This window comes from Brienomyrus brachyistius, chromosome 13, assembly GCF_023856365.1.
Source record: "Brienomyrus brachyistius isolate T26 chromosome 13, BBRACH_0.4, whole genome shotgun sequence".
NCBI classification, from domain to species: Eukaryota; Metazoa; Chordata; class Actinopteri; order Osteoglossiformes; family Mormyridae; genus Brienomyrus; species Brienomyrus brachyistius.
Window position 1 is genome coordinate 17,407,233 of NC_064545.1, and position 18,180 is coordinate 17,425,412.

General features: G+C 47.5%; 2 protein-coding genes across 3 annotated transcripts in view; one reads left to right on the top strand and one right to left on the bottom strand.

Moving 5' to 3' along the window:
* The window catches only part of LOC125706388 (high affinity cAMP-specific and IBMX-insensitive 3',5'-cyclic phosphodiesterase 8A-like), a 28,119-nt gene extending 23,892 nt beyond the window's left edge, over positions 1-4,227 (top strand). Inside the window, exons 20-23 of the mRNA XM_048973063.1 lie at positions 515-647; positions 2,311-2,472; positions 2,567-2,696; positions 2,998-4,227. Coding sequence (XP_048829020.1) covers positions 515-647; positions 2,311-2,472; positions 2,567-2,696; positions 2,998-3,104 — 532 coding nt within the window. The 3' untranslated portion in view covers positions 3,105-4,227. The remainder of the gene's footprint in view (positions 1-514; positions 648-2,310; positions 2,473-2,566; positions 2,697-2,997) is intronic.
* A 2,802-nt stretch (positions 4,228-7,029) lies between these two features.
* LOC125706631 (fibronectin type III and SPRY domain-containing protein 2) lies at positions 7,030-14,161 on the bottom strand. 2 transcript variants are annotated; one of them, XM_048973385.1, is made up of 13 exons: positions 14,024-14,161; positions 12,867-13,465; positions 12,479-12,574; positions 11,343-11,576; positions 11,216-11,238; positions 10,752-10,873; positions 10,106-10,270; positions 9,392-9,526; positions 9,151-9,307; positions 8,851-8,984; positions 8,489-8,621; positions 7,933-8,109; positions 7,030-7,618 (listed from the first exon to the last, which is right to left on the bottom strand). In XM_048973385.1, exons 2-13 carry the CDS (start codon positions 13,407-13,409, stop codon positions 7,366-7,368), a joined length of 2,172 nt encoding a protein of 723 aa, XP_048829342.1. In that variant the 5' UTR covers positions 13,410-13,465; positions 14,024-14,161; the 3' UTR covers positions 7,030-7,365. The 2 variants fall into 2 exon arrangements, with proteins under 2 accessions (XP_048829342.1, XP_048829341.1); XM_048973384.1 differs by having other exon boundaries at positions 10,752-10,876.
* Positions 14,162-18,180: the final 4,019 nt, after the last annotated feature.

Below are 18,180 nucleotides of genomic sequence, written 5' to 3' on the forward strand. Positions count from 1 at the left end.
TGTAGATTATATATAATGTTGAAATTAAAGTGGTTCAGTGCATAGCATTGCTGCCATGTTCAGTTCTGCCCCCTACACTGTGTGTGCAGTTTGCACGTCTCCCTACGCTGTGTGTGCAGTTTGCACGTCTCCCTACGCTGTGTGTGCAGTTTGCACGTCTCCCTACGCTGTGTGTGCAGTTTGCATGTCTCCCTATGCTGTGTGGGTTCAGTAGGTGCTGGTGGTTCCTCATGTAGTCCAAAGACATGCAGGTAGAATAATTTGCTTCATTAAATTGTCTGGTGTGTATGTATGTGTGTTTGTGCGTGTGCATATGTGCGTGCGAGTGTGCGTGTGCACGTATGTGTCCGCGTGTGCGTGCATATGTGCGTGTCTGTGCACGCGGGGTGTGTGCATGGACGTGCATGTATCTGTGCCCTGTGATGGTCCCGCATCCCATCCTGCCTCGTGCGCCCGTGCTCGGTGACACATGGGTGTTGTCAGTTTGGCAGTCGTGCGGTTTCGCTTTCCACAGGACTGAGTACCGCACGCTGCGGCAGGCCGTCATCGACATGGTCCTGGCCACTGAGATGACCAAGCACTTCGAGCACGTCAACAAGTTTGTGAACAGCATCAACAAGCCGCTGGCCGCGCTGGAGGAGAGCGAGGTGAGGATTCGGCGAACGCTTCCGCTGTGTGTGATGGCGTCCTCTGTTACTCGATGGTGTGTAACCGTCATGGTTACTGAAATCCACACTAAATTCTGGGGGCCTGGCCAGGTACATTTGGCCGTGGGGGGGGGGGGTCCTTGGTGGTATAAGGTGAATAATTGAGTGTGGGATGTAGTGAGATAAAGTTGCCCTGAAGTGCCTAACATGTATGTGTGTGTGCCCCCACACACAGTTGAGCGTGAAGCTAGCTGTCTGAGTACCTCTCGAGCATTTCAGGGGGGGGTAAAGGGTCCAAATGGACATGTGACTATTCTGCGGTGGGCGGGGTTTGAACCAGCGCCCTTCCAGTCATGAGCACAGCCCTAAGCCGTCGATGCGTCCCTGCATGTGTGTACTAGGCTGTTGAGTGCTGAGCCAGTGGGTCATTGCAGTGGAGGTTGTGGTCTTCGTACAGTGTGCCTTGGTCCTTGGAGTTTTCCTAATACACCCTAATCTGCTGCATGGTCCCACCATCAGGTGATATGACTCATTAAATTAACCTCCAGCCCATAATTAGGGGTTCCTGGGGAAACATTTGGGAATCTCTGGACTACAGTGTTCTACACCAGCGGTTCGTGGTCCTGGGGGGCTCATTTTTGACAGTATAATGGTCACAGTTTTTTTGTAAACGTGTAGTAATACATCTGATTGTTTAATCATGCTGCACCTTGGAACCTCAGGGATAGAATAGAAAAAACGACTAAAGAACCTTCTTTCATTTCATATTATCATGCTGGTTTTCACAGAATCATTATACATATTGACTGCGAAATTAAAATTTTTTTCCCCTGCCTTGAGCAGATAATGTGGGTTTTTAATAATTGTGGATTAAAGCATTAATGTGTCAATGGAGCTTCACATCTTTACTTAGCTCAAGCATCCTATTTATAATAAAAGCTCGAGAAACAGGTTAGCTGTGGTGTTCGGAGTCGTTTTCCATAGTTAGGCTGGTAAATCTACTTGGGGCAGCATCCACATTTCCTAATCTGCTGGGCTGGATGATTTGAATTAGCAATCAGAGGCGCAAAATAAAGGCTTTATTGATGTTACCATCCCGCTGAGGCTTTGAGCTGCAGTGAATTGACTTGCCGAAAAGAGTCGATCGATTTAACTAGAATTCATGCTGCTTTAACTTGGACGCAACCAATCTGGGTGACTAGATTCAAATGTCTTATATAACATCCAGTGCCTGTGATTGATAAGTGTTCATAACTTCATAATGTAACGTCTGGTAAGTTCCAAACATGCTTCAATTTCAATCGATGTACATTGTCATTGAATCTAAGCAATTTTATTAAGAAACTTTTTGTTACCAAGGCTTTAAGAGGTTTGTGTAGCTTAAGAACGGAACATTTCTCTCGATACTACAAAAGGCTTATCCTTCTGATTACCTGTGGTATGTGATTCGCCCCAGATTCATGCTAAGTGCTCCTCAGACTGGATTGAAAGACCCTGTGGAGCGTAAGTGTGTTTCGCTGTACAGACGTGGTGCTTCCCCTTCAAGGTCACTTTGAGTGAGAGTCATGATTCCATCAAATGCAAGTCCTGTTTCATCAGACTCTTCCTTGCCGGTTCTTTTTACTTTCTCCCCATCCTCTGCCACCTTTTCAATGCCTGACAGGGAAACGGGGAAGAGTCCGTGAGAACGATCCTGACATCCCCCGAAAACCGGATCCTCGTGAAGCGCATGCTCATCAAATGTGCAGACATCTCCAACCCGTGCAGAGCGCTGCGGCTGTGTGTGGAGTGGGCGGGCCGCATTTCCGAGGAGTATTTCGCTCAGGTGACAGGCTTTTTGCCGCCGCGCTTACTGAGTCATGGTTTGGTGTCTGTGCACGCGACAGTAGTAACACCACAGTCTCCCTCCGTGTGTGTAGACGGATGAAGAGAGGAGTCGGGGGCTGCCTGTGGTGATGCCGGTGTTCGACAGGAACACCTGCAGCATTCCCAAATCCCAGATCTCCTTTATTGACTACTTCATCACGGATATGTTTGATGCCTGGGATGGTATGTCCCTCTCTACCTGTTTTATCTTATGTTGTGTTCCAACAACCTTGGAGGTAGTACTTTGGAGCTGGGAATGACATCACACCCAAGTTAATTGGATGATGAAGGGTGCAGCCATCTTGAATTCTTGAGGTTTATAAACTGGGTAGGGAAGGAGCCCATGAATTCGCTAGCACTGCATGTGACTACACCTGTGATCATTTTCTTCAAATGAGACTGCAGGCTACTCTCTCCGTAGTTGAAGTTCTCCTGCCATGTTTGGAGCCCCTTCTGATTCAACATATGCCTGTTCCCTTCACAGCCTTTGCTGACCTTCCCAACCTCATGCAGCACCTAGACAACAACTTTAAGTATTGGAAAAGCCTAGACGAGCGCAACCTGCGCAGCCTGGCCCCCCCACCGGAGTAGATGTTCTGTGGTGCCTGCGCAGCCTGGCCCCCCCCCCCCAACCCCCCCAGAGTAGCTGTCCTGTGGCCCCCGCAAAGGAGTCTGTGGACGAGGAGCAGTTCCTTTGTCCTCTAGCTGCAAACTGTTGCGGAGTGTGATCGGGACAGCAGGCCCACCCCCACGATATGGAATCGCCCAAGAGAGGGGGCCACGGATGACTAAAGCCCCACAACTTGAATGGGCCGACGTTGAGGATAAGCGGGGCATGGAGTGGGCTGGCGGGGGGGTTTGCCGCCTCCCTCCCCGGGTGCCTTTGTGGGGTGAGAACGGGAGCGTGAGAGACTGGATGATCTCTGTCACACAGAAGCCATGCTGTAGTACTGCAGTGTGCCCCTCCCTTTGCCTGTTTCTGTTTAATCCTCCTGGTTTTTTTGTTTATCCCCCCCTGCACACAAACTGTTTCAGTGTAAAGCATTCAGCTGGGAGTCTGTACAGTCGGCTTCTCAGTTTGGGCCGGCATCGTAAGGCCTACAGATGGATGTTTCGCATCCTGCCCATTGACTTTCGGCCACCATATTCGGTATATTTATTCTCTTGTAGGCGTTTGATATTTCCTGCGAGGTTAGAGAAGTGACTCATAATAAACTTAATGAAAAAATAAGTGCAAAGCCAAAGCCTTGAGGTTCGCATCCGTCAACATACATTTCATTGATACCTATATGTTTATTTTTGTAATGTAACAGGATACCTTTTATGATGCACTGTAAACGACGACGAAAATGTACAGTTGGGACGCCCCATGCTGGGCCTGGTCACATGACCACGTGAGTGTGGGGCTCCCTGCGGGCCATCAGGACGTGTGACGCCTGAGAGATGCTGCAGAAGCGTGTGGCTTTCAGTGACCGAATCGTGAATGAAAGTGTTCAGGACTTGAATTAATTTTTTTGTACTTGATGATATAATCTACAGCGAAGACTGCCTTATTTTATACTATATTTATACACTGTATCCCACTGTGTAAATACAAAGAATGTCTGGACTTGGTAGTTTAGCCAGAAGTAGTATTATGACAAAGATATTTTTATAGACTGTTTGGATTTGACACTGGAGTAACGGAAGAGACCATAAACCGTGCAGAACTTAAGACTGTTGTCAGAGTTTTATTCTCAGTTCATCCAGACAGATGGATCATCTACCTCTGATTCATGTTGGAATGCTTTTGTGGAGAGCGCCCCTTTCAGACACCCGTTGGTCTTCTAGCATTTATATACATCAGCTCAGTGTATAAAAGGCCCATATTTAAAAGAAAAACACCCGAGTCCATTTTAACCAGACTAAATGCTGGTGTGAACCGCCCCCCCCCCCCAATCATCAGCAAATCGGATCAATACTTTCTCTTTAGAAGCTTCAACCAATAAATCTTACCGTGATTCATAATTCTCGAAGCTGTCTGAGGTTTTTCCCCCAGATGATTTTTAAGTAGGTGGTTATTGTTAAGTCACTTGGTATATTTGGTGGGGTCCCTGTAGCTGCTGCTCCTGTTTCTGCCTAATTTAAGGCAGCGTTCAGTCCGCGGATTTAATGGGGATAATCGCGGTGATTCAAGTTTAAATAGCTGCAGCCGGGAGCCGAGTGTCGAGTGGGAGGGGTTTATAGCGGGAGTGAGGGATGGGCGATAGGGTATCGGGCCCCTCGTGATAAACCCCTCCCACTCGATTTTGCCCCTCCCATTATTTCCCCTCCCACTCGACATTGCCCCTCCCACTCCCGACTAACGAGGAGCGGTGCTAAATAGTTTTACGATTATTCGGTGACACCAAGACCTAGACGCACCCCACAGCACACAAGACGCTGAAAACGGCGAGCCCTGCTATGGGCTGAGAGCAGAGCTGAATGCTGGAGCCTCAGGGTCGCCAACTTCGGTCAGCCGCCTGGCATGAGATTTTCAATTCAAGAAAAGTCTGCACACATATGCACACGCATTTACATGTACGTAACAATTTTATTACCTTTTTAAAAAGTCTATACGGCTTGCCAACTACCCCAGCGCTTTTTTAGGTTTATAATGGAATAATATAGATTTACCGTAAGAGTTCTTGCGTGAGAGTTGGCAACCCGGGAGCCTTAGGAGTTATTTTAATTGATTGTATGGAACAGCGGTTGAATGAAATTCTAATTAAGCCTTATGCAAATTTAGCAAAGGGCATCCATTACGGGAACAATTAAAACATATTCACGCCCATTCCTCACGGAGTGCCCTGTCCACTTTCCCTAAGTAGACTAGTATTGTTAATTTATGACGTGTCATTGCTGTATCACTTCTTAATGCAGGGGTGTCGAACTGCAGTCGTTTTTGTTTTACCCTCATTTAACACACCTGATTCAACTCCTTGTGCTAATTGTCACACAGCTATCAAGCTGAATCATTAGTGGTTCAACAGGGAAAGAACTATAAGCTACACAGGGCTCCGGCCCCCAGGACTAGAGTTTGGCACCCGGTCTTAATGATTTCAGCTTTAAGTGCTTGAATTAACTTATCAGTTTTGTGCTTGTCAGACGGATAATTAGATGCGGTGGGGTCCAAAGTTTATTCGTCTCATTGAGTTTATTAAATTTTAATTTTAAATTCGCACCTCACCCTGGACAACTAAATTTGACTACGTGCCGTTTCTTTTCATACACACAGAATCATACAGGAGGTTCTCACCCTTCAAACGTACGATTAGCCTATTTATTTAATATATTGTATTAAACAGTCGGCTCAGATTTTTGACATTGGATGCCATCAAAACGGAAGGCGGAAGATAAACGGCAAGTGATTTGCATATGAAACCCTGGATTTAAAATGTTATATCCGCTATTTATTCGCACTGCTATTTCAAAGGTTAAAATAAATCGATGCTCTTCTTGGTTTTCCCACGTGGAGGCGCATTACAGTAATGGAGCATAACATTATCAGACTCACCATGCAGGGTTAACTACCTACTGTTACCCACACAGCGATTGGGGGTTTTGCAGACATGCAGGCTCGGATCTTTCGCCAGCATACGCCTTATGCGAACGGCTTTCATAGACTGGATGGGAGATCTGTTCTGTTTTCGCGATTTTTCTTTAATCATAGGCACATGTTAAATAACTGCATAAGCTGCACGGAATTGCAGCTATCGTTCAACATTACTAATACTGAAATGACAGGCAGGTGAAGTTCAGCCACAATCTATTACATTCTGCTAAAGACGCATCATTAGCGCCATTAATCTTCCGTAATTTAATGTGAGGGTAAAAATAAAATATTCAAGCGGGATATGCAAATATTAAATTTGTTGCTAATGTATCTGAGATTTGACTGGTTCCAAAGAGGCATTCTATCATAAGTATCTTTATGCGCGACGATGGAGACAAATAAACGGGTGACTGGGTCACCTGTGGGTAACACTACCGGCCTCAAACTTAAGGGGGCGATATGCTGCCGTTTATCTCGGGTTATATTAGCTGATCAGCGTTACAGTGTGGTAAGAGGTATTGACGGGTCATCCAATCTAAATAGTTACAGTGGCGTCAGTTTTCTTTGCTGTTTATTTTGACGAGAATAATCCACACGTTTGCCAGTGGATAAAATAAATCTTACATGACGCAAATCCAAATTAGCTATTGCTTTAGATTACCATCTGGGCGCTATTCTGCATTTTTAGGCTCGATCCATTAACCTGGGAGCTCAGGAATGTGAGCACGAGTGATCAGGGTTAGCATCGCCAGTAATGGTTTCAGTTCCCTTTATTTTTTACAGTCTGTCATACTATTCAGCTTTTATTTATTTTTTCCTCCAGTTTTTACGTGCAGTAGTCTGAGAAACACAAAGATTCACGTACCCTACGTACAGCTCAACCCTTTATTTCTTTAATAACCGGCGTAGCTGCAACCTTTTAATAAATTACTTTGTCGGGAAAACGCTGGTTTCAGACTTTATTGATGTCAAAACAGCGATTCGGCCTGTTATTATTTTATTGTTTAACAAGGGATAACCTAGATCAAGCCAAGACAATATTAAAATTAAGGTTATTTGGGAACACAGTGGGATCTAATTCAGCTCTGTTAACGCCATAATAAACACAGATGTGGACTATTTTGGTCATCTAATGACCAAAGTACCTGTGAGGTTTGAAATTCAAGCTAAAAACTTTTAGTATGTCCTTGGTTTGGATTGCTGAACCTTCCGCCTTGAGAAAAACCATTTATTTCCAGATGCCTATGTCACATTGAGGCAAACACACAGAGGCTGAGATCAGTTAAACACTGTGTAAGCAGGAGCAGCGATGCCGTTGTGAAGCCTGAGAGCGCCTGGGTTGTCCAAAGCAAAGCAAGGGTGAACGTGGTGCGAGAAGCGGCACTGGAAGGTGTAAAGGTGCTGGGCCAGGTGTGCATTGAAGAAGGACAGTTTCCCCGCATCGTAGTCCAGCAGGACGCCGACCCGCTTGGGATGAACCGTAATCCGAATGTCGGGGGTCCAGCCATTGTGCAGGAACTCATACTTGTGCCTAAGGATCACATAAAGACTGTTTTAAAGGCAGCAAGTTGTGGAGACCCTCTACTTTGGGTTGTGTGTACATTCTTGACGGACTGGCTGATGCAAAAGTCTGTGGATTGCTGGTGTGCAGACCATTGGGTTGCCATGGGAACAGCCCTATCACTACATCGCTCAAGCAGATAACCTAATACCATCTTTCATTTGCTCAATACTGTTCCCATAATGCCCGGGGATTGGCTTAAAGGTTATTAATGAGTATTTTTTTATTACTCTTACCTGGCTTGTCTTTGGTGCTAGCGTCTCTGGCGTGTACAGCACTCTCACCTGGAAGGTGTGATAACATGCCGCATGCACCAGGAGGTGCTGTTCCCCCCCAAGAAGCCGTTCCTCTGGGTGTCTTCATACGCCACGCCAATCCTGAACTCTGTCCTGTCCTCCACTGCCACCTCCCAGTAGTGCTTCCCCCGGACGGGGATGAGCTCTCCCAGCACCGCCACGCATCTGAAAGCGGGAGGGGGAGGGAAGGTCCATCTGTGACTACATCTGGTGCCCTGCTTCAGAGAGCAGTCTGCCAGCAGGTGTACACCTGCTCCATGAGCCACTCACTATGCTTTTTTTATATATTCTCAAACGTGAACTTTAATTATAAACAGCTGAAATATGCAGACAGGACCTAGGTTCCCTTTAAACAGCAAGACTTTGTTAAACAAGATTGTAGTGAATTTTTACTACTTTGCCATTTTTCATGATTACTTGATTACATTATGCAATTTGATGTCTAATGTGTTTCTTACATTTAAATCATTAACTCCCCCATGCTGTTCTAGTGAGAAAGACGTAACACTTTCTCGAGTTTTCTGCTTGGCCTCGGAGGACGTACCGGGCAAAGGTGTTGTCGCTAAAAACCATGCCGCTGAGGGGTAAGTCTTCGTCGGTGTAGAACATGGTGAGGCCATCGCTGGAGATGGACAGGCAGGGATGGGCGGTGTCTTCCAACAGGTGGAAGGACGTACCTGCCGTCCCAAGGGTGAAAGCCAGCGCAGTTAGATTTGTGTGTGTGTCTGTACACACATGCATCCATCTTCCAGGCGCTTATGCAGGGCAGAGTAGCAGGGATCCAGAAGCTTAACCCAGCAGGTATAGACACAGAGTTTAAAGCTTCAGAGCTGCTAGGTCGTCTGAATGCCTACTTTGGGTGATACCATGTAGGTCCCTGACAGCGTATTTTGGGGGGGATCCCACCTGTTGTTTGGATGATGACGGGCTCACTGCGCTCACTGGGACCCCCGATATTCACGGCCCTGACGCAGATGGAATAGTGGCGGCCGGGCTGCAGTTGTACAAGGCACTCACAGGTGGGGACAGCCACTATGGACCTTGGGGAACATTAAGGGGGGGTCACTGTATGTGCCAGGAGGGCTGGCGGTCAGTGCTGGAGCAAATAATGTGTGAGTAATGGCTTCACATCCTTTACGGCCTATCGGATCCACCCATCTGAGCCTGTGTGTCCCGTCTGTCACCCCCCGGCCGAGGCTGCCTCACTCGGTCACGCCGTTGCCGCCTCCCTCCTCCGCCCCGATCTCGCTCAGCTCCATGGTGTAGGAGTCCACAGGGTTGGCGTTGCCGGACTCCCAGCGGATCAGCGCCGCTTCGGGGCAGCTGGCGCACTCTCGTGGCTTGATGACGGGAGGCGAGGGTACTGCGGGGCGGGGGGGGGGACGCTCTCAGAGGTGGGGCAGGGTCACCTAAAAGGAGGGGTCACCTGTGGAGGAGCGCCCCTTACCCGTCATGTACACGGCCTTCTCGCTGGCGGGGCTCACGCCCGTGGTGTTCGTCGCCGTCACCCAGAACTCGTACTGTGCGTTGGGCAGCAGGTCCGTCACGGTACAGTACGTCTCCTTTACCCTGATCTCCAGCGCTGGGGGTGACAAGATGAGAGCAGCCATTCGCCACATTGCGGGGACCACTGAACTTCCTGTTTTTCTTTAATTTGTGAAGGTTTATAATATGCTTCGGGGACAGTATTAAGCCAGGGCCCACAATTTTTATTTTTGCTTGATTTATAAACCTTTATAAATCGGTATACAATCAATATCCAATAGCAGCTGAAAGAGTTGTCATAAAGTTTAAGCTTTTTTTTTAGAACTGAATGAATCAGTATCTTCACCTTTGTCTTTTCACTTGTTTGCAAAAGCGAAACCAGAAAAAGCCCATTGTCACTGATGCTAGCATGTGTCGCCAATTCCTTGCGCTACGCGAACTTTTCTCAATCACCCGCGAAAATTTTGCATCATGGTTTGGTGCGAAAGTTTCCGATCCCTTGAATTTGTGTCGTTTCCTCGTGCCGCGTTTGGTGTGAAATAGCCTTAACACTCGCCTTAACACATCCCAAAGATGGAGAGCACAGACCTCAAGCACAGCTCCCTTGAGCACACAAGGCTGTTGGCCATTTTAGATCCTGGGTGTGTTACACTGTCCTACCCCCCCCCCCCCTTACTGTCTGGGGCCTGCAGGCCGGTGAGGGTTGCATCATCCAGCACAGGATGGTAATGCAGTTCGTAGAAATCCACAGTGTCATCGGAGAACAGGCTCCAGCACACACGCGCTGACGTGCTAGAGGCCGAGTTGGGCACCTGGGGGTTGATGACGGGGGCTGAGGGGGCTGAAACAGAACAGGGGGTCATATCAATAGCTCAGTTATATCCCTAGAGCAGCATTTCCCAATCCTGTCCTCGGGAACCAATGGACGGTCCACATTTGTGACCCATCACCACGAAATGAGTCTTTTTTGCTCCCTCCCAGCTCCTGGCCAGACAGTCCACATTTTTGCTCCCTGCCAGCTCCCGGCCAGACAGTCCACATTTTTGCTCCCTGCCAGCCAGTCCACATTTTAGCTCCCTGCCAGCCAGTCCACATTTTAGCTCCCTCCCAGCACCTGATGGACTGTCTGTGGGTCCCTGAGGACTGGATTAGGAAACAAATTCAACGGTTTAAAGGGACTGTGTCTCCAGACAGGGTTGAAACACATAGCACATCATAAGCTATGTAACTCAAATCCTTTTGTTTCACGTAATTGTAGATGCTCTGAGAACAGTCAATTAATTGAGCATTCAAGGTTGTAAGGAAAGCTGGAGTCACTGAACCTGGGAGAATATTGATGGAATCCATCATTTGCTTAACATCTGAGAAATCCACTGGCGTATTTTCAAAGTCCATGGAGGCTGACAGCTTGATTTCTGACTCATCTTGGGACAATTCTTCGATTCTGCTTCAATACAAATTCATGTGTGCATTAATACCAAGCCGTGAATGGCGGACTCGTGCCTGGGAGCATCACATTAATGTCACGACACACCTCAGTCAGCAACCTACGACTTATTTCAGGAACAAGATAATCGGATGGAACTTTGTAAAAACGCTTCGAAAAGACAGAGAGGGTCAGACTCCCATCTCAGATGCAGGCTCATGCACACAGGTTAGCAGTTGCAGTAACTCGCTCCCTTGCGTGCTTCTCATGCATTCCAATGCAACGGCCGACTTCGCTTGCAAGGGCTATTCCAGCCAACAAGCCATCTACACTCATGCCGAATAGCATAGGTCATATTACCTGCATAATGCAGGTGAGACAGCCTGTTAAGAGACATTTTATGTTTTCAAATTAATACCCAGATCTGTCTCTCCAATAACACAGGACTATATCAACATCATGTGTTCCGAAACTGCCAGTGGCGCACCTGCAGGAAAGCCGTCTTGTCCTCGTTTCTGTAGATCTGCTGCGCCTCCTCTATCAGCTCCTTGGACACGTCCAGGGTTTTTCCACACTCGAGCAGCTGTGTGTACAAGGCCTCCAGCTTCAGCTTCTTGTCGTCCTGGAGCTGGGATACCCCCTGCTCGTTGCGCTGGGACAGGACCTGCAGCACGTCGTTGTAGTGCTGCTCCAGGTTCTGCTCCTGCCTGCCGAAGTTCTCCTGCACAGAAATGGGTTCAGTTCACCTCCATCCACCTGAGTCCCCTAAATAATGCCTTCTATGGACTGTGCCATTTCCGCAATCGTATAAGTCGCACTGTGCGACATGGATGCAATAAAAGTAAGTATGACATCAATGTAGACTGTACGATGATAACACCAACTGAACAGTTGGCTATGAGGCGAGTCCATATACAAAAGTAAGTCGTCATCAGCATTGGTTGGTTAGTAGACGTAGGTCATACTGTGGCCGCAGTCACATTGTGATCCAGTCATATAAAATGTCCCAGCCTATCTACGGTCGTAAGACCGTGACAACGTGCATCTTTGCACCTCTCTCACAGTGTCATGTGGGACCGTGGTTTTGGAGCCACGGCCGGAGATATCGCCACGATTCTTTCACACTGGTAATCTTTCATCTGCGACAGTCCAAAACCGTACAGGGCAGCGGGACTTAAGACCTCGACCGGAGGGACTAGCCTTGAAATACCATTAGTACAGGCAATAAGGTGCCTCTCAATGTGCTATATAATAAATATGATTCAAATCGTTGAAATCAAACAAAACACAGTGTAACTGTCAAAGAGGAGAGAGACACTATATACAGAGCAGCCACCCTGACAGATCAGCTGGTGGAGGATGGAGGGATGGAAACTGTGGCCTTACTGAGGTGTGATGAAATATTCATCCTCCCGGCTTGACCAGGTCCCACCTCACCTGAGCCACAGCTTAATCACAATGGGCAATGGACCGTGTCCCTATGTTTCTGAATCGCCCCCGTTTGACTTGTTTGGATCTTTCTTTTTGGAGAGCCCCCCCCCCCCACTAAACACCCCCCAGCATGGAGTCTCGTGCAGTGTGGCACTCCATGAACCCACTGATTAACAGGAATCCCAGTTTTACTTCTACAGTGATGAATATCTCCTCCAAGTGGCTTGCAAAGTTCTCCATCAGGCCAATCTGCTCCTCGAGCTTGTGCATTCCTTTCCGAAGGTCTTCCTGGGATGGAAGAGAGGATTTACATCAGTAATTATCAGGCCCCGGGGGGCACCACTAAGGGACCTCATGCAGGGCTCTTTATGACACGTGATGATCCTACTACTTTCTTTTAATAACTTCTGGGTATTGCATGTAAATGTTATTGCTCTCTTTCTTTTCATAGACTTCAAGTGTCACGACTGGGCAATATTCATTATCATTGTGTCATTAATACAAGGTCCTCACATTTCTTAATGGTTCCTCAAAACCTTGTTCATCCTACATTGTCAATGAAGAACGTATGTCATGTTACCTTGACATCATCTGCTGCTCTGGATATCTGGATCACCCGATGGTCCTTGTGAGGTCCCAACAGCTTCTGGGAAGCCCAGGTGGGCACCTTGCAGTCCATGCAGAAGACGCCGGGAGGGTCTCTCTCACTGTGTCCCCCAAGCCCCTCTTTCGGTTCCACCCTGCTCCCACCCGCATCTTCCATCGCTGGCCCCTCCTCCGTTTCACCCTCTTCCTCGAAAACCTCGTCGCTGTACACCGTCGCTCCCCTGAAACTGGGTGATCGGGGCTCATCCTCGTCTGACGGGATATAAGGCTCGAAGTGCAGAGACTCGTTGGTGTCCACCGAGAAGCGCTGGAACGTGGAGGGTGGCGGAGTGACTCGTGTTTTTTCTTTTAGGCGTTTCTCTTCCGCGATCTTTGTCCTGCTCTGTCTGCCGTGTCTCTCCGTTTTCCCCGGGATACGAAGCTCTCCGTCTGGCTCTCCCTCAGCCCTGCCACCCCAAACCCCCCGCTGGTCGTCAGCGCTGCCCTCTTCTGCATTGTACAGATCCTGCTCCTGCATACTGACAGATCTGTCTTTTTTAAGTGAGGCAGGCCAGTTCTTTCTGCCTGAAGGACCTTGAGAGATCAGAACATTTCATGATTTTATTGTGATCTGATACTCAGAACAAAAAATGGTTGTCCTTAGTTTTAATAAACATACTTTATTATACACACCGAGAACCAAAACGGTGGAAAATGGAGGAATACAGTCTTGTCGTAAGACCTGTTACCTATTTAGTAAGCAAAAAAGCTTTACCTAAGCTTACAAAAAATCATTCACACAAATCACCGATAATGATCAAAGAAATGCAGACACCTCTATCCAATACTCCACATAATGTCTAAATTTTACAGCAGTTTAATATGTTATATAAACAGTATGGACACTATTACTAGTACTCAATCGTGGGCCTATCGCTTTCCTAAAATCGATGTTATCAAGTTATGCCGGTCAGCTCTTAGAAATTAATTTGAAACAATTCAAAACATGCCTAATAAAAACGCCGTCTCCAAGCAAAACACACTCACGTTGTCTTAAACTCCGTCAAAACTTGTCGAAATATTATGTTCGCAAAAAAAAAACCCAAACTTTTTTTTTGCCTTATTTGCATTGAAGAAATGTGATTATGATACCTTTGTGCTGGGTAGCAGTTTCTGAGGATTTCGCCACTTTGACGTTATTCCAGATCGTACGTGCGATGGCCGGTGGTGGTAAAATTAGCCGTAGTGCTCATGCCTGGTTAGTAAGCAATGCGGCAGCTGCTGACAAATATAGCCGGGGGGCAGTTATAGCCGGGGGGGCAGTTATAGCCGCGGGCAGTGCAGCCAGGATCACTGCGTTTCGCTGGACATTAATCGTGTGCAGGAGCTGCAGTGACAAATAAATAAAAAATATGTGGTAAACGTATGATGGGCATTAAAGTTTATCTTATATTATATTTATTTCAGTGGGAGTAGAAGCGGCATTTCTTGAACCCAGTGCCCAGACCCATAAGGCTTCCACTTCATCTACAAGTGAAGAAGACAGAACTGCAACCATAATCTTATAATGTCGACTTTTCGACTTTCCACTAGCACATTAGGATACCCTTCGGTTCTGATTGTTAAAGGCATTCGACGAAAAGGATCCTTTCAGAATACGGACTGGGCATGGTCATAATCACGCCTATTTACCGCTACCCGATCGGCAAGGCCAAGTGCCAGAATGCCCCATCAAGGTACGGCCTCATAAACATGCCTCCCCCCTACATCCATCCATCCATCCATTTTCCAAACCGCTTGTCCTACTGGGTCGCGGGGGGTCTGGAGCCTATCCCGGAAGCAATGGGCACGAGGCAGGGAACAACCCAGGATGGGGGGCCAGCCCATCGCAGCCTACATCCAACATTAGCATTAAATCCACTGGTTACAGACGTAACAAGTCCGAAAAATCCGTGTTTAAGGGGCACATTTAATGTGGTCTCAGTAGTATTCGGGAAATATTGGTAAATATACAGCTTAATAGGTCGCAAGCAAAGATGTCGATCGAGCGATGTATTGTGGAGGTGTTGCGTTTGTATTTGCTATCTCATTAACTTACCAAGCCTATTTTTTTATAATTTACCGGTGTTTATAACCCACCGTCTACTCTCATTTTCTGTGTCTGTTTAGTATCTATGCATATCTGCCGTTAATGAATCTCATTTTAACGTCTATATTTAGGGGCGTCCTATTATTTGTAAAGCGTTGATGTAGTTTGAAGTAGTTATTCTACCGCTTGTGAAGGACTGTTCTTCTACGAATGTAATCTAACGAATGTGATGTAACAGCTGTATGCCGGAGGGTGATGGGGCGCCGTAGCGCCTGGGGCGGGGTGATGGGGCGTCCCCCCGGCGTAGGGTGATGGGGCGCCATTGCGCCCGGGGCTGCGGGCAGGCGCCGGTGGGCGGCTCTGGAATGACGCCTCAGTCTGCCGTGACTCACAGAGTCCTCCCCGCTCGTCTAGAAACTCGGTTGTTTGTTATAAATATAGACTCTTAAGTAAGATGTTTCCGCTAGGTGACTGATCATCTCAGATTCTTATTATCCAGAATTTCACTGGCTATGACAAATTCACTCACCCAACTTTAAAAAACCCCGCATTAGAGAGAAACGTTTCTGTCCCGTTTCCGACGGTACTCCTGGTCAGATGTTGGTTTTGTTCCAGAATTTCACCGAATCGAGTGGTTTTACCTCTTAGACCAAAGTGAGACGCGACACATTTCAAATTAAAATGTTTATTTTGTGACAAAATTCACACTTATTTTGAGGCACTAGAATCTGTTATAATGTATCACAAACGGTTTATAATAGTTATGTAACGTAGTTTTGATGTTCTTCCTTATATAAGATCAGGCATCTCTTATTCATTGATTCGTTGTCGTTTTTGTACTGGCAATTTATTTTACTGTGATCTATTGTCGATTGTATATAGGCTAAGCCTCGACTGAATACTTAAATAATAAGATAATGGGAGATGGCCGGAGTAATGATCATTTAAATAATCTTTTCCGGTGTACAGTTACATAAGATAAAACGTCACCGTCTTGTTTAGCACGTATGTGCTCAAAGGGGCGCAGTGGAATGTTGAAGTGTCGCTGTTGGGTCTATTTCAGAAAAAAGGCTGCGGAAATGCATTTTATCGGCACCGCGTAAACGGTTTCACACGAATACGGAACAACACAAGAGGCTGACAACTTAAAGAAGATGGAGCCTGCAAGGATGGTGTTTCCCTGGCAACTAAGTTGCACCAATATCAGCTGCAAACTCCATAGGCAGGGGAAGCTAGTGGTATAGAGTACATGGTGGTGATGCTGTGTGTGTGTGTGTGTGCGTGCACATGCCGTGTGTGTGGATAGCAGGGTATCACAGTGAACACTGAAAAATGACATGTGGAGAGATCCTGTGAGTTTCATCATTATCGAGAGGCTGCAGCTATCCCCAGATCTGGTCACGGATCCCTGGAGGACTCCTGCTGTGTCGTCTTAAAGCCTGATGGTGTGAACATTTATCCCTAAACAGGAAGGACTGCGAAGCGATAGACACTCAGGACAGTCAGTATGTCCCCCTTTTAAGGTCTGATTGCCCTGACCAGCCTGGCCTGTGCTTTTAAATAGACACTGAGACCTGAGGCGTAGCAGTGAGAGACAGCTGGATACGCTTAACAGCCCACGCAAACTCTTCATGGGGACATCAAAGGGGGGTGACAGACCTTGTGCAGCTGCTGTGCTCTCGCTACGCCCTTCACAGCCCCACAGCCCCCACACCTATTGCCTCTTTTTCACTCACCAGTAGGAGGTGCCCTTTTGGTGGCTGCTGGTGAGTTAGTGGGCCTGACCAACCTGGACACCTGTGGCCAATCTTTGGCACCATTAACAGTGCGGAGCACGAAAGTCACGGGGGGGCGGGGGGCAGGGGGGGCAGGGCTGAGCCTCATGGAGGGGGGCCTGCAGAGGCTCGGCCATCTCCGGCCACGTGACCTTTCCGGCACATTCCAGCAATTTGTTAAGAACAAGAAATTTACAAACGAGAGGAGGCCATTCGGCTCATCAAGCTCGTTTAGGGAGAACTCAGCTAATAGCTCAGAGTTGTTAAAATCTTATCTGGCTCTGATTTAAAGGAACCCAGGGTTTTAGCTTGCGCTACACTAACAGGACGACTGTTCCACACTCCAACTACACGCTGTGTAAAGAAGTGCTGCTTGCAGCAGAGGTAGGGTGAGGCGTCGTGCCTGAAAAATGAAATCTGTGCTGGCACAGCGGTGTGCGTGTGTGTGTGTGTGTGCGTGTGTGTGCGTGTGTGTGCGTGTGTGTGTGCGTGTGTGTGCGTGTGTGTGCGTGCACGTGGCTGATCGAAGGTCAGGGAAGAGGGTGGCGTGGCGTTGGACGGATGAGTCACGTCCTAAAAGAGCTCGCTCTGCTCCCGGCAGGCACCAGCAGGCAGTAATTATGAAGTTTTTCCTACCTAAAGGACAAGACACAGGGGATGCAGAATCCGTACATTCTCTCTGTAGATGCCTATTAACCAAGGAATGAGGAATTTACATGCAGTTGAGAATATAATGGGCAAGAAGCAGGGTTTGGGTGGGGAGGGGGTTGGAAATAAAGAGATGCCAACCGTTTAAAGGGTGATATTCGAGGGACAGAAGTGGGAAGCGAGGCTCTCCAGCAAAGACCGTTCCGGAAAGAGCTGGTAGCGCTTCTCACTAACGGCGTGCTCTCTGGCGACACCTGACTGACTCATGTGCTTCATTACTTCCACTGAAATGCTTTTTTCTTTTTTTTTTTTTGCTCAAGCTCTTGTTTGATAATCTTATTTGTCATGCATGAGAGAGCTAGTATGCCCACATGAGTCCAGGACGCTGGTTTCATCAGGTAGCAACTCGTGCAGTGTGTGGGGTTCATGTCACATCAGAAGACAGGGCAGCATTAGCATCCAGGCTTTATACTTAGCCGAAAAGCTTCAAAATAGGACCTGTTGAGAAGTGGGGGGGATGTAAATCAGAGCCAGCCATCCACGAGGGGATTTTGTTCACTTTCCAGGCTCGGGATGTGGGGAGAGAATCATGTCTTGTAATGTAGTCAGATTGTGACTGCTGACCCCGAGCAGGTATTGCATGCATGTCGCAATCCTGTGGCTTCAGTGTCCTTGCAGCATTTTCCCCGGAAGGGACTGGCCGGCTGCCCTCACACAACACATAGTCTTACTTTTGCACATGTTGCTAAATACCAGGGGTCTTACAAGGGGCTTTTGGGAGCTTAAATCCAAACTTA